This window comes from Ylistrum balloti, unplaced genomic scaffold (genome assembly GCF_031769215.1).
Source record: "Ylistrum balloti isolate Yb309-2 unplaced genomic scaffold, AGI_CSIRO_Ybal_v1 Utg370378, whole genome shotgun sequence".
Classification (NCBI taxonomy): Eukaryota; Metazoa; Mollusca; class Bivalvia; order Pectinida; family Pectinidae; genus Ylistrum; species Ylistrum balloti.
Window position 1 is genome coordinate 361,336 of NW_026782264.1, and position 16,982 is coordinate 378,317.

The window sequence follows — 16,982 nt, forward strand, 5'->3', positions numbered from 1 at the left end:
ATATTGGACATGTGTACTTGTCTTACAACCTCCCCCATATTCAACCTCCCCTATATTCAACTTCCCCTATGTATTCACCTCATTAATGTTCTAATGTCATAGTTTGTACTTTATCTTGTTGGGTATATGTTTTCTAATGAAATTCTTGTTAAAAAGATTTAGTTCTTGTCCGTGTTGAAATATTTTGATATATTTAAGTTTTAGTGATTAAAAGTCAGATCTGACAGAAAACATTTATATAGTGGTCAAGAGTCAGGCCTGACAGGAAACATTTATATAGTGGTCAAAAGTCAGACCTGACAGGAAACATTTATATAGTGGTCAAGAGTCAGGCCTGACAGGAAACATTTATATAGTGGTCAAGAGTCAGACCTGACAGGAAACATTTATATAGTGGTCAAGAGTCAGGCCTGACAGGAAACATTTATATAGTGGTCAAAAGTCAGACCTGACAGGAAACATTTATATAGTGGTCAAGAGTCAGGCCTGACAGGAAACATTTATATAGTGGTCAAGAGTCAGGCCTGACAGGAAACATTTATATAGTGGTCAAAAGTCAGACCTGACAGGAAACATTTATATAGTGGTCAAAAGTCAGACCTGACAGGAAACATTTATATAGTGGTCAAAAGTCAGACCTGACAAGAAACATTTATATAGTGGTCAAGAGTCAGGCCTGACAGGAAACATTTATATAGTGGTCAAAAGTCAGACCTGACAGGAAACATTTATATAGTGGTCAAGAGTCAGGCCTGACAGGAAACATTTATATAGTGGTCAAGAGTCAGGCCTGACAGGAAACATTTATATAGTGGTCAAGAGTCAGGCCTGACAGGAAACATTTATATAGTGGTCAAAAGTCAGACCTGACAGGAAACATTTATATAGTGGTCAAAAGTCAGACCTGACAGGAAACATTTATATAGTGGTCAAGAGTCAGGCCTGACAGGAAACATTTATATAGTGGTCAAAAGTCAGACCTGACAGGAAACATTTATATAGTGGTCAAGAGTCAGGCCTGACAGGAAACATTTATATAGTGGTCAAAAGTCAGACCTGACAGGAAACATTTATATAGTGGTCAAAAGTCAGACCTGACAGGAAACATTTTTATAGTGGTCAAGAGTCAGACCTGACAGGAAACATTTATATAGTGGTCAAAAGTCAGACCTGACAGGAAACATTTATATAGTGGTCAAAAGTCAGACCTGAAAGGAAAAAAAATATATAGTGGTCGAAATTCAGACCTGACAGGAAAAAAATATGTGGTGGTCAAAAGTCAGACCTGAAAGGAAACATTTATATAGTGGTCAAGAGTCAGGCCTGAAAGGAAAAAAAATATATAGTGGTCGAAATTCAGACCTGACAGGAAAAAAATATATGGTGGTCAAAAGTCAGACCTGAAAGGAAACATTTATATAGTGGTCAAAAGTCAGACCTGAAAGGAAACATTTATATAGTGGTCAAAAGTCAGACCTGAAAGGAAAAAAATATATAGTGGTCGAAATTCAGACCTGACAGGAAAAAAATATGTGGTGGTCAAAAATCAGATCTGAAAGGAGAATCTGATGCAGAGGTCAAAAGTGAGGGACTGAAAGTTGTCATTCAGTTTGAGTTTAACCTAACGTGAAGATCCCAGGTATGTAGTTTCACGTTTTCTACCTAAGGTGGTATGTGTTTATCAGGAAGGCGAAAAACAGACCAGTCTGTGCTGAATTGAACCCAATGAACATTGTTGTTTATCAGGAAGGTAAAAAACAGACCAGTCTGTGCTGAAGTGTAACTCTATAAACATTGTTGTTTATCAGGAAGGTGAACAACAGACCAGTCTGTGCTGAAGTGTAACCCTATAAACATTGTTGTTTATCAGGAAGGTGAACAACAGACCAGTCTGTGCTGAAGTGTAACTCTATAAACATTGTTGTTTATCAGGAAGGTAAAAAACAGACCAGTCTGTGCTGAAGTGTAACTCTATAAACATTGTTGTTTATCAGGAAGGTAAAAAACAGACCAGTATGTGCTGAAGTGTAACTCTATAAACATTGTTGTTTATCAGGAAGGTAAAAAACAGACCAGTCTGTGCTGAAGTGTAGCCCTATAAACATTGTTGTTTATTAGGAAGGTGAACAACAGACCAGTCTGTGCTGAAGTGTAACTCTATAAACATTGTTGTTTATCAGGAAGGTAAAAAACTGACCAGTATGTGCTGAAGTGTAGCCCTATAAACATTGTTGTTTATCAGGAAGGTAAAAAACAGACCAGTCTGTGCTGAAGTGTAACTCTATAAACATTGTTGTTTATTAGGAAGGTGAACAACAGACCAGTCTGTGCTGAAGTGTAACCCTATAAACATTGTTGTTTGACAGGCGATGGTGTCCATCAAAAGGATTAGAAATTACCTCAGTGGGAGTGATCTTGACCCCAACAATGTACACTTTACTGACCATAATGGTATGTACTAGTCTTTGGTTATCTCTAATTAATGTTAATGATCAGTCAATCTAGTGTTTACATGTTCTAGTTAATGATCAGTCAATCTTTCAGTGTTAACCTGTATAGTTCTAGTTAAAATACATGTTCTAGTTAGTTCTAGTTAATGATCAGTCAATCTTTCAGTGTTAACCTAGTTAATAGTCAATCTTTCAGTGTTAACCTGTATAGTTCTAGTTAATGATCAGTCAATCTTTCAGTGTTTACATGTTCTAGTTAATGATCAGTCAATCTTTCAGTGTTAACCTGTATAGTTCTAGTTAATGATCAGTCAATCTTTCAGTGTTTACATGTTCTAGTTAATGATCAGTCAATCTTTCAGTGTTAACCTGTATAGTTCTAGTTAATGATCAGTCAATCTTTCAGTGTTTACATGTTCTAGTTAATGATCAGTCAATCTTTCAGTGTTTACATGTTCTAGTTAATGATCAGTCAATCTTTCAGTGTTAACCTGTATAGTTCTAGTTAATGATCAGTCAATCTTTCAGTGTTTACATGTTCTAGTTCAGTCAAAGTGATCAGTCAATCTTTCAGTGTTTACATGTTCTAGTTAATGATCAGTCAATCTTTCAGTGTTTACATGTTCTAGTTAGTGATCAGTCAATCTTTCAGTGTTTACATGTTCTAGTTAATGATCAGTCAATCTTTCAGTGTTAACCTGTATAGTTCTAGTTAGTGATCAGTCAATCTTTCAGTGTTTACATGTTCTAGTTAATGATCAGTCAATCTTTCAGTGTTAACTTGTATATTTCTAGTTAATGATCAGTCAATCTTTCAGTGTTTACATGTTCTAGTTAATGATCAGTCAATCTTTCAGTGTTAACCTGTATAGTTCTAGTTAGTGATCAGTCAATCTTTCAGTGTTTACATGTTCTAGTTAATGATCAGTCAATCTTTCAGTGTTAACCTGTATAGTTCTAGTTAATGATCAGTCAATCTTTCAGTGTTTACATGTTCTAGTTAATGATCAGTCAATCTTTCAGTGTTAACCTGTATAGTTCTAGTTAGTGATCAGTCAATCTTTCAGTGTTTACATGTTCTAGTTAATGATCAGTCAATCTTTCAGTGTTAACCTGTATAGTTCTAGTTAGTGATCAGTCAATCTTTCAGTGTTTACATGTTCTAGTTAATGATCAGTCAATCTTTCAGTGTTAACCTGTATAGTTCTAGTTAATGATCAGTCAATCTTTCAGTGTTTACATGTTCTAGTTAATGATCAGTCAATCTTTCAGTGTTAACCTGTATAGTTCTAGTTAGTGATCAGTCAATCTTTCAGTGTTTACATGTTCTAGTTAATGATCAGTCAATCTTTCAGTGTTAACCTGTATAGTTCTAGTTAATGATCAGTCAATCTTTCAGTGTTTACATGTTCTAGTTAATGATCAGTCAATCTTTCAGTGTTAACCTGTATAGTTCTAGTTATGATTCAATCTTTCAGTGATCTTTCAGTGTTCAGTTCTATGTTCTAGTTAATGATCAATCTTTCAGTGTTTACATGTTCTAGTTAATGATCAGTCAATCTTTCAGTGTTAACCTGTATAGTTCTAGTTAATGATCAGTCAATCTTTCAGTGTTAACCTGTATAGTTCTAGTTAATGATCAGTCAATCTTTCAGTGTTTACATGTTCTAGTTAATGATCAGTCAATCTTTCAGTGTTAACCTGTATAGTTCTAGTTAATGATCAGTCAATCTTTCAGTGTTTACATGTTCTAGTTAATGATCAGTCAATCTTTCAGTGTGTTCTAGTTAATGATGTTCTAGTTAATGATCAGTCAATCTTTCAGTGTTAACTGTCAATCTTTATAGTTCTAGTTAATGATCAGTGAATCTTTCAGTGTTTACATGTTCTATTTAATGATCAGTCAATCTTTCAGTGTTAACCTGTATAGTTCTAGTGATCAGTCAATCTTTCAGTGTTTACATGTTCTAGTTAATGATCAGTCAATCTTTCAGTGTTAACCTGTATAGTTCTAGTTAATGATCAGTCAATCTTTCAGTGTTTACATGTTCTAGTTAATGATCAGTCAATCTTTCAGTGTTAACCTGTATAGTTCTAGTTAATGATCAGTCAATCTTTCAGTGTTTACATGTTCTAGTTAATGATCAGTCAATCTTTCAGTGTTAACCTGTATAGTTCTAGTTAATGATCAGTCAATCTTTCAGTGTTTACATGTTCTAGTTAATGATCAGTCAATCTTTCAGTGTTAACCTGTATAGTTCTAGTTAATGATGAGTCAATCTTTCAGTGTTTAATCTTTCAGTGTTAACCTGTATAGTTCTAGTTAATGATCAGTCAATCTTTCAGTGTTAATGTTCTGTTAATGATCAGTCAATCTTTCAGTGTTAACCTGTATAGTTCTATTTATTGATCAGTCAATCTTTCAGTGTTTACATGTTCTAGTTAATGATCAGTCAATCTTTCAGTGTTAACATGTTCTAGTTAATGATTAATGAGTGTTTACATGTTCATGTTCTAGTTAATGATCAGTCAATCTTTCAGTGTTTACATGTTCTAGTTAATGATCAGTCAATCTTTCAGTGTTTACATGTTCTAGTTAATGATCAGTCAATCTTTCAGTGTTAACCTGTATAGTTCTAGTTAATGATCAGTCAATCTTTCAGTGTTAACCTGTATAGTTCTAGTTAATGATCAGTCAATCTTTCAGTGTTAACCTGTATAGTTCTAGTTAATGATCAGTCAAAGTGTTTACATGTTCTCAATCTTTCAGTGTTTTATAGTTCTAGTTAATGATCAGTCAATCTTTCAGTGTTTACATGTTCTAGTTAATGATCAGTCAATCTTTCAGTGTTAACCTGTATAGTTCTAGTTAATGATCAGTCAATCTTTCAGTGTTTATATGTTCTAGTTAATGATCAGTCAATCTTTCAGTGTTTACATGTTCTAGTTAATGATCAGTCAAAGTGTTCTTTCAGTGTTAACATGTTCTAGTTAATGATCAGTCAATCTTTCAGTGTTTACAGTTCTAGTTAATGATCAGTCAATCTTTCAGTGTTTACATGTTCTAGTTAATGATCAGTCAATCTTTCAGTGTTAACTGTATGTTCTAGTTAATGATCAGTCAATCTTTCAGTAATCTTTCAGTGTTAACTGTATAGTTCTAGTTAATGATCAGTCAATCTTTCAGTGTTTACATGTTCTAGTTAATGATCAGTCAATCTTTCAGTGTTTACATGTTCTAGTTAATGATCAGTCAATCTTTCAGTGTTAACCTGTATAGTTCTAGTTAATGATCAGTCAATCTTTCAGTGTTTACATGTTCTAGTTAATGATCAGTCAAATCTTTCAGTAGTTTAATGATCAGTCAATCTTTCAGTGTTTATGTTCTAGTTAATGATCAGTCAATCTTTCAGTGTTTTATAGTTCATGATCAGTTCTCAGTGTTAATGTTCTAGTTAATGATCAGTCAATCTTTCAGTGTTAACCTGTATAGTTCTAGTTAATGATCAGTCAATCTTTCAGTGTTTACATGTTCTAGTTAATGATCAGTCAATCTTTCAGTGTTAACCTGTATAGTTCTAGTTAATGATCAGTCAATCTTTCTGTATAGTTCTAGTTAATGATCAGTCAATCTTTCAGTGTTTACTTGTTCTAGTTAATGATCAGTCAATCTTTCAGTGTTTACATGTTCTAGTTAATGATCAGTCAATCTTTCAGTGTTAACCTGTATAGTTCTAGTTAATGATCAGTCAATCTTTCAGTGTTTACATGTTCTAGTTAATGATCAGTCAAAGTTACATGATCAGTCAATCTTTCAGTGTTTACATGTTCTAGTTAATGATCAGTCAATCTTTCAGTGTTAAGTATAGTTCTAGTTAATGATCAGTCAATCTTTCAGTGTTTACATGTTCTAGTTAATGATCAGTCAATCTTTCAGTGTGTTAATGATCAGTCAATCTTTCAGTGTATAGTTCTAGTTAATGATCAGTCAATCTTTCAGTGTTAACATGTTCTAGTTAATGATGTCAATCTTTATAGTTCTAGTTAATGATCAGTCAATCTTTCAGTGTTTACCTGTATAGTTCTAGTTAATGATCAGTCAATCTTTCAGTGTTTACATGTTCTAGTTAATGATCAGTCAATCTTTCAGTGTTTACATATAACAAATGTAATCAAAGTAATGACTTATTCAATGTTTTGATTTTGGGATGTTTGCAAAAATTAAAAATAGATGAATTGAATGTGTATAAGTGTTAATTCAAGTGATTGTACTTCAGTCGTGACTCTGTTGGCAGATTATGCATTAGAAGTAAATCATGGTACATTTATATGGGACAAAGAAATGCCACAGCCTACACTTAAAGAGTGAGTATGTTATACTAGTCCAGGTGTGACTTTATTAGTCCAGGTGTGACTTTATTAGTCCAGGTGTGACTTATCCAGTCCAGGTGTGACTTTATTAGTCCAGGTATGATTTATCTAGTCCAGGTGTGACTAATCTAGTCCAGATGTGACTTATCTAGTCCAGGTGTGACTTTATTAGTCCAGGTGTGATTTATCTAGTCCAGGTGTGACTTATCTAGTCCAGGTGTGACTTTATTAGTCCAGGTGTGACTTATCTAGTCCAGGTGTGATTTATCTAGTCCAGGTATGACTTATCTAGTCCAGGTGTGACTTATCTAGTCCAGGTGTGACTTATCTAGTCCAGGTGTGACTTTATTAGTCCAGGTGTGACTTTATTAGTACAGGTATGACTTATCTAGTCCAGGTGTGACTTATCTAGTCCAGGTGTGACTTTATTAGTCCAGGTGTGATTTATCTAGTCCAGGTATGATTTATCTAGTCCATGTATGACGTACCTAGTCCAGGTGTGACTTATCTAGTCCAGGTGTGACTTTATTAGTCCAGGTGTGATTTATCTAGTCCAGGTGTGACTTATCTAGTCCAGGTGTGACTTATCTAGTCCAGGTGTGACTTTATTAGTCCAGGTGTGACTTATCTAGTCCAGGTGTGACTTTATTAGTCCAGGTGTGATTGATATAGCCCAGGTATGATTTATCTAGTCCAGGTGTGACTTATCTAGTCCAGGTATGATTTATCTAGTCCAGGTGTGATTTATATAGTCCAGGTGTGATTTATCTAGTCCATGTGTGATTTATCTAGTCCAGGTGTGATTATCTAATTCAAGTATGACATATCTAATCCAAATGTGACTTATCTAGTCCAGGTGTGACTTCATCAGTTAAGGTGTGACTTATCTAGTCCAGGTGTGATTTCACCAGTTAAGGTGTGACTTATCTAGTGCAGGTGTGACTTCACCAGTTAAGGTATGACTTATCTAGTCCAGGTGTGACTTCACCAGTTAAGGTGTGACTTATCTAGTCTAAGTATGACTTATCTAGTCCAGGTGTGACTTCACCAGTTAAGGTGTGACTTTACTAGTCCAGTTGTGACTTATCTAGTCCAGTTGTGACTTCACCAGTTCACTTCACCATTTTAGGTGTGACTTTGCTAGTCCACGTGTCAGTCCAGGTGCCAGTGTGCTACTTCACTACTTTAGTAAATTCCTGAATTGTTTTATTTGATTTTTACACATTTGTTATATTTGGTCTAGATGGCAAAGACATATCAAACTGTTTTCTACTAAAATTTGAGTTTTGAAATAAAAAATCTGTAATATGATTGCTGTGTCTGGCAGAGGAAAAGCAATGTTTGGAATTGAAGAATCCCTGTAATCCATGGATTTTTATCATACCTCTGTTATCTTTACAGTATTAACTTCCACATCCCAGATGGACAGTTGGTGGCAGTGGTGGGACAAGTTGGAGCTGGAAAATCTTCTTTAATATCATCTCTACTGGGTGATCTCACCAAGATGCAGGGCAATGTAACAGTCAAGGTCAGTGTTAGGTCAAGGTCAGCATGTGTGGAACATGAACGTTTAGGTAGTGTGCTACGGTTTAACACAGTCATGGTTAGTTGAAGGCCAAGTCCAGCATTTGAGGAGCATTAGCTTCTGGGAAATATCTTAAATTTTCTTCTTTGTCAAATGTCAGTTCAAGGTTAAGGTCAGCATGTGGGAATCAATGACCTTCATGCAATATTTCAAGGTTTTTAAATGGTCAAGGTCATTGCAAGATAAGGGCCAGTGTGTGAGGGAAATTCATACTTTATAACTGAATAAATGCTATTGTTGCAACACAATCAGAGTCACTTTTCATTGCTGCAGAGTAACTGTAGCTCATATTACCTGAAGATTGGAGATCATATACATGTATCAAGGTATGTTAAGCTTTTGCAAATGATGTATAGAGGTATTGGTGTCAAAATTTGTAATTCAGAATTTCACTGATATCTGGTTTCCATGTCATTCAAGTTGTCCTATTCATGTTGGTAATTACAGGAATCCATCTTTTCTATACTAGGGTAAGGTGGCCTACGTGCCTCAGGAAGCATGGATCCAGAATGCAACACTAATGAACAACATCCTGTTTGGTAAACAACTACTGGCAAAGAAGTATAAAAAGGTGATAGAATCGTGTGGACTGGGACCAGACCTGGAGATGTTACCTGGAGGTGACCAGATAGAAATAGGTGAAAAGGTGAGTAAAGAAACCTACTGGACTGTGACCAGACGTGGATATGTTACCTGGAGGTGACCAGATAGAAATAGGTGAAAAGGTGAGTAGAGGAACATACTGGACTGGGACCAGACCTGGAGATGTTACCTGGAGGTGACCAGATAGAAATAGGTGAAAATATGAGTAGAGGAACCTACTGGACTGTGACCAGACGTGGATATGTTACCTGGAGGTGACCAGATAGAAATAGGTGAAAAAGTGAGTAGAGGAACATACTGGACTGTGACCAGACCTGGAGATGTTACCTGGAGGTGACCAGATAGATATAGGTGAAAAGGTGAGTAGAAGATTCTACACAAGTTCAAAAGAGAAAAACTGACTAGAGAGTTATACACAAGTTTACAAGTGAAAAGGTAAGTATAGGAATCTACATAAGCTTCAGGATGAAAAGGTGAGTAGATGAACCTACTCCTAGGGAAAAAATGGGTAAAAGAGTCACCTACAGTTTACAGGTGAGGAGATTGGTAGTGAAGTCTACACAAATTTCCAGGTGAAGATGTGGGTAGTGTAATCTACTGAAGTTTCCATGTAGATTAACAGTTAACAAAATGAGGAATTTTCCACGTTTTGGAGCCTCCAGGAACAAGAAACAAATGACCCACAATAGAGTTATTTAAAAAATAAAATTGAATGCCTTTTGATTGTAATAATTCAAATAACATAACTGCTGATATTGAAAATTGTTTTTTCAAGATATGGACACTGAAGTAACACCATGGTGCTAGTATATGATATCAAACTTGCCAATTGAAATATATTTTCATGTTATTATTAATTCAAAACTGAAATATTCACACTAAGGCTGTTTAGTCACAGACTTTTCACAGTTAATATGCTCTGCATTTGTTTAGGGTATCAACATAAGTGGAGGTCAGAAACAGCGGATCAGTCTGGCACGGGCCGTGTACAGTAACTCTAATGTCTATCTCATGGACGACCCGCTCAGTGCTGTCGATGCTCACGTTGGCAAACATATATTCAACAAAGTGATAGGACCAAAGGGTCTGCTCAAAAACAAGGTATACAGCCTGAGATTAAATCAGTTGTAACACAATTATATCTTTCTGTCACTTAAGTCATGTGTAACCCTTATTTAAATATGACATAATTGTATGTAATCAAAGGTGAATGGGAAAATCATTTATTTAGACATTTTATTATGTGAAGTAAACTGCATAATACAGCTGTCTCATCCTTGTAGGACTCTTCAGTGTTTTCTAACGGTCTAAGTTTTGAAGTCTAGGAGGCAACTAAGGAAAGTCCAAAGTGATTTGAAGAAAAAAGTCAAAATCTAGATGGGGAAGTGCATTAGCTAAATAATTCAATAAGTTTTTTAATTTTCTTATCAGATTATTTCAGAACAATGTCTAATATATGTTTATATTCTTAAAGGTGCCACTATTGAAATGAATTAAAACTAGGCATGCAGGTTATGATAGCTTCAATACATAGTACTTAGCAGATTTTAACACCTGAAAGAATTCAGAATGAATTTGTGTACCAGACATCCACAGTCGAGAATTTTTCATTGTCACTAAAAATTAATGATGACTATTGTCAGCGGTTAAAACATGTTGACAACAGCTGGATCACAGTATAGAAGATAATTGTTTTTGGATGTTAAGAAGCCTTCATTTCTACATTTTATGCTCACCATGTAGGAAGGACCAGGGCCCATATTCATGAAACCATTCTCATGCTCAAGCATAGATTTTGTGCTCAAGCAAACTTTCTTATAATTCACTTAAATCATATATACAATAATACAAATGTCAAATATAAACATTGAATATAACTTTGACTTGAAGTCCTTTCAAAATTTGTTTTTAATCTTTGGCAAAATCAGCCTTATTTATTCATTTTTAACTTAAACAAGATGTAAGGTTTGAGCACAAAATTCATGCTTGAGCATGAGAACGGTTTCATGAATACGGGCCCAGATCTGTTGAATACTGTAAGTTATCCATCCAAAAATATACAGCTATTTGAAAGGGCAGGAGAGTTTGTTTACCTATTTCTTGGTTTCTCATGTCTCCCTTTATAGAAAACAAAGTAAATGAGTGACAAAGGTCTAAAGAGTGTTTGTAAAGTTGGTTTACATGTTGTTATTTCTCTGTAGACCCGAGTTTTGGTGACACATGGTATCCATTGGTTACCAATGGTGGACAATATTTTAGTCATGGTGAACGGCAGGATTTCTGAATCTGGATCATATGAAGATCTTATCTCTCATAATGGACCATTTGCTCAGTTCCTCAAGGAATACTTTTTAGAAGATGAGGAGGAAGACACAAAAATTGACCCGGAGTGTAAGTATCCTACAATCCTTAAAGGGAGACACTAGATATAAATATCCTTAGAAATCTCCACATTGTAGTACACCATTAAAGGGAGACAATATATATAAATATCCCTGGAAATCTCCACATTGTAGTACACCATTAAAGGGAGACACTAGATATAAATATCCTTGGAAATCTCCACATTGTAGCACACCATTAAAGGGAGACACTAGATATAAATATCCTTGGAAATCTCCACATTGTAGTACACCATTAAAGGGAGACACTAGATATAAATATCCTTGGAAATCTCCACATTGTAGCACACCATTAAAGGGAGACACTAGATATAAATATCCTTGGAAATCTCCACATTGTAGTACATCATTAAAGGGAGGCACTAGATATAAATATCCTTGGAAATCTCCACATTGTAGTACACCATTAAAGGGAGACACTAGATATGAATATCCTTGGAAATCTCCACATTGTAGCACACCATTAAAGGGAGACAATATATTTAAATATCCTTGGAAATCTCCACATTGTAGTACACCATTAAAGGGAGACACTAGATATAAATATCCTTGGAAATCTCCACATTGTAGTACACCATTAAAGGGAGACATTAGATATAAATATCCTTGGAAATCTCCACATTGTAGCACACCATTAAAGGGAGACAATATATTTAAATATCCTTGGAAATCTCCACATTGTAGTACACCATTAAAGGGAGACACTAGATATAAATATCCTTGGAAATCTCCACATTGTAGTACACCATTAAAGGGAGACACTAGATATAAATATCCTTGGAAATCTCCACATTGTAGTACACCATTAAAGGGAGACACTAGATATAAATATCCTTGGAAATCTCCACATTGTAGCACACCATTAAAGGGAGACACTAGATATAAATATCCTTGGAAATCTCCACATTGTAGTACACCATTAAAGGGAGACACTAGATATAAATATCCTTGGAAATCTCCACATTGTAGTACATCATTAAAGGTAGACACTAGATATAAATATCCTTGGAAATCTCCACATTGTAGTACACCATTAAAGGTAGACACTAGATATAAATATCCTTGGAAATCTCCACATTGTAGTACACCATTAAAGGGAGACACTAGATATAAATATCCTTGGAAATCTCCACATTGTAGTACACCATTAAAGGTAGACACTAGATATAAATATCCTTGGAAATCTCCACATTGTAGCACACCATTAAAGGGAGACAATATATTTAAATATCCTTGGAAATCTCCACATTGTAGCACACCATTAAAGGGAGACACTAGATATAAATATCCTTGGAAATCTCCACATTGTAGTACACCATTAAAGGGAGACACTAGATATAAATATCCTTGGAAATCTCCACATTGTAGTACATCATTGAAGGGAGACACTAGATATAAATATCCTTGGAAATCTCCACATTGTAGTACACCATTAAAGGGAGACACTAGATATAAATATCCTTGGAAATCTCCACATTGTAGTACATCATTGAAGGGAGACACTAGATATAAATATCCTTGGAAATCTCCACATTGTAGCACACCATTAAAGGGAGACAATATATTTAAATATCCTTGGAAATCTCCACATTGTAGTACACCATTAAAGGGAGACACTAGATATAAATATCCTTGGAAATCTCCACATTGTAGTACATCATTGAAGGGAGACACTAGATATAAATATCCTTGGAAATCTCCACATTGTAGTACACCATTAAAGGGAGACACTAGATATAAATATCCTTGGAAATCTCCACATTGTAGTACACCATTAAAGGGAGACACTAGATATAAATATCCTTGGAAATCTCCACATTGTAGTACACCATTAAAGGGAGACACTAGATATAAATATCCTTGGAAATCTCCACATTGTAGTACATCATTGAAGGGAGACACTAGATATAAATATCCTTGGAAATCTCCACATTGTAGTACACCATTAAAGGGAGACACTAGATATAAATATCCTTGGAAATCTCCACATTGTAGTACATCATTAAAGGGAGACTAGAGAGGTAGTTACCATGGCTATAGACAAGTTTATCAGATAATGTTGTTTTCTTTCCCAGTGAGAGCCATAAAAGACCAGATATTCGAACAAGTGGAGAGTGTGACATCTGAAGGTCTGACCTCTGATGACCAGCGGAGTCTTCCTCTCAGCCTGAGACGGTAGGGACTTCTTGAACTGCATTGGGCTATAAATCTGTTACACACTTTCCTGTAACATTTAAGTCAAATTTAATGGCTTATCAAAACTTGTACAGTGGATTTTTTCCTGTTTTTAAATAGATTGATGTATCATTGGATTGGCATTGAAACCTAAACTTTTGAACTTCGTCATTTATAGATGATAAATGATATTCTTTAGTATAGAAACATTTATTTTCAGTGCCAGTGTAAGTCGCAGAGGAAGTCGACTTCTCAAACGGAAGGAGGAGGTTCGCAAACCTTTAGTGAATACAAAACAACAGCTTACGCAACAGGAGACTGCTAAAGTGGGCGGGGTGAGTCAAGATCTTGTCTTTGGAAAAAGGAACGGGTTGGGTGAATCAAAGTCTGAGAATGGGTAAAGGCAAAGGGTAGGACAAAATACAAGCTGTGATTGGGAAAGGACAGGGCAAGCCATTGGCTAGAGAATGGGTAAAGGCATATGATGGGGCAAGTTACAGACTTGAGAATGGGTAAGGGCAAAGGGCAGGGCAAGATACAGGCTTGAGAATGGGTAAGGGCAAAGGGCAGGGGCATGTCATGAGCCAGAGAATGGGTTAAGGAAAAAGGTGGGGCAAGTCACAGGATTGAGAATAGGTAAAGTGGAAGCAGAAAGTGGGTAATAATGTGAAGGAAAGTACCTGGAAGAAATCTACATAGTTGAGCTATTAATTCAATACATTATCATGTTAATGAGAGGAACAACAATTTTTATGGACAATTGGTAGGGATCGAATAGTGTTGGAATGGGCAGTAAAGCATTTTGTCTCGGCTGTTGGATCAGGACAAGACATTACTCAAGAACAGAGAAGAGCAACAATTATTAGATGATATATATATTTTATTTATCTTGTATAGTGTCTTAACTCAAAGGGCACACAGTATCTCAGTCACTAGAGCTTGGGGAGGGGTTTTATGTTTCCTAAGAGGAAGTGTAACCTATAAGCACTTTAAAGTAGTTGTGTCTTTGGACATGCCAACTGACCCTAATTTCTTATGATGGCAGGCATTTGGCCTCTATTGTATATGTTTGTTTCATGAGGTAGCCACAAGCGTCTTCATGGACACTCACCTTTAAATGATCCTGGCTGTTGACAGGATGATAATTATGGCAACAAGCAAGAAAGTTTGAAGAAATACTGTCATGATTATTGCAAGAAGTTTGCTGATATTTTTTAAACCTTCCGTACAGGTTAAGCTGGATGTGTTCTCGTCCTATTTTGGGGCAGCTGGATGGTGGGCGGTCGCTATAATCTTGATCCTGTTCTCAGGCTTCCATACTAGCAGCATCTTCTCTAACTTTTGGCTGACATTCTGGACAGAGGACAAATTACTGCTGAATGTCTCCCTGGTGGACACCCTGGAGTATCGAGATCGGTCGTATGACTACCTCCTGGTGTATGGTTTACTAGGAGTCATACAAGGTATGGCTTTACCAGCATCTGTCTTCTGTAAATTTCGCCATGTGTGGAGTGAGATCCATTAAAGATATGTAATAAATAATAAATTTTTGTGATTGATCTGGTGAGGTACTGTACAGTAAAGGTCAATAACTCATGGTGAGAAAACGCTAAACTGTAAAAATAAAATAAAATTCTTTGGCACCATATTTTTGATATCACATGTTTGACGTCACTGAATGGGACTATTTTAATTGTAAAGAGAAGGTCTGATAGTCTAGAGTTGTAATGTTATGTTTGAAAGTAGTAGTAGAGACCATATACATAAGGAATATCCTACTTTATAGTATGACGTCTTACTGCTCGGAAGTCATTAGAATGCAGTCAGGCAAATATCTTACAGTTACAATCTACAACACATCATTATCCCGGGAAAAAAGTCAGGTTTTTACATTATATATTTATTTATCTCTCCAGTCTGAGCTGATCAATTTTGTTCATACATCATGGTGTATAGTTATGCTGACTTGTGCACATAATTTTATTTTCAGTACACCTCTTTACTTTTTTTTTTATTTCTGATTTGATTTTTTGATTTTTGATTTCCCACAGCTGTGCTGGTTTTGATATATGGGCTGATGCTGGCTGTGAGAATGGTGGTAGCTGCTGGTAAACTCCACAAGAAAATGCTTTTTACCATCATGCGATGTCCCATGACTTTCTTTGACACGACACCTGCTGGTAGGATCATCAACCGATTCTCCAGCGATGTCGATATCATGGATAACAACCTACCAATCACGTGTCGTATCTCGCTGAATACTTTCTTCCTGTCGCTCAGCACTATCATTGTAATCAGCGTCAACACTCCAATCTTTCTCACCATCATAGTACCTGTGGCTATTCTTTATTTCATCATCCTGGTGAGTTAACAGTGACCACAGATATATAGCCATCTATTATGTAATATCTCTAGAAACAAAAGGGACAGCAGATATACTCTAATCAGTCTCTCACTCTTACTATCTAAGACTCTGGAGTATGAAATCAGTTTGTCTCTCACTCTTACTATCTAAGACTCTGGAGTCTGAGATCAGTTTGTCTCTCACTCTTACTATCTAAGACTCTGGAGTATGAAATCAGTTTGTCTCTCACTCTTACTATCTAAGACTCTGGAGTCTGAGATCAGTTTGTCTCTCACCCTTACTATCTAAGACTCTGGAGTATGAAATCAGTTTGTCTCTCACCCTTACTATCTAAGACTCTGGAGTCTGAAATTAGTTTGTCTCTCACCCTTACTATCTAAGACTCTGGAGTCTGAAATCAGTTTGTCTCTCACCCTTACTATCTAAGACTCTGGAGTATGAAATCAGTTTGTCTCTCACCCTTACTATCTAAGACTCTGGAGTCTGAGATCAGTTTGTCTCTCACTCTTACTATCTAAGACTCTGGAGTATGAAATCAGTTTGTCTCTCACCCTTACTATCTAAGACTCTGGAGTATGAAATCAGTTTGTCTCTCACCCTTACTATCTAAGACTCTGGAGTCTGAAATTAGTTTGTCTCTCACCCTTACTATCTAAGACTCTGGAGTCTGAAATCAGTTTGTCTCTCACCCTTACTATCTAAGACTCTGGAGTATGAGATCAGTTTGTCTCTCACTCTTACTATCTAAGACTCTGGAGTATGAAATCAGTTTGTCTCTCACCCTTACTATCTAAGACTCTGGAGTCTGAGATCAGTTTGTCTCTCACCCTTACTATCTAAGACTCTGGAGTCTGAAATTAGTTTGTCTCTCACCCTTACTATCTAAGACTCTGGAGTATGAAATCAGTTTGTCTCTCACCCTTACTATCTAAGACTCTGGAGTCTGAAACCAGTTTGTCTCTCACCCTTACTATCTAAGACTGGAGTCTGAAACCAGTTTGTCTCTCACCCTTACTATCTAAGACTCTGGA

General features: G+C 36.0%; 1 protein-coding gene across 1 annotated transcript in view; it reads left to right on the top strand.

Moving 5' to 3' along the window:
* Positions 1–16,982, top strand: part of LOC132554090 (multidrug resistance-associated protein 1-like) — a 53,672-nt gene that overhangs the window by 29,643 nt on the left and 7,047 nt on the right. The window contains exons 13-22 of the mRNA XM_060218388.1: positions 2,367–2,451; positions 6,746–6,815; positions 8,223–8,349; positions 8,876–9,052; positions 9,943–10,110; positions 11,211–11,400; positions 13,487–13,586; positions 13,807–13,921; positions 14,818–15,049; positions 15,638–15,948. Of these exons, the coding sequence (XP_060074371.1) occupies positions 2,367–2,451; positions 6,746–6,815; positions 8,223–8,349; positions 8,876–9,052; positions 9,943–10,110; positions 11,211–11,400; positions 13,487–13,586; positions 13,807–13,921; positions 14,818–15,049; positions 15,638–15,948 (1,575 nt within the window). The remainder of the gene's footprint in view (positions 1–2,366; positions 2,452–6,745; positions 6,816–8,222; positions 8,350–8,875; positions 9,053–9,942; positions 10,111–11,210; positions 11,401–13,486; positions 13,587–13,806; positions 13,922–14,817; positions 15,050–15,637; positions 15,949–16,982) is intronic.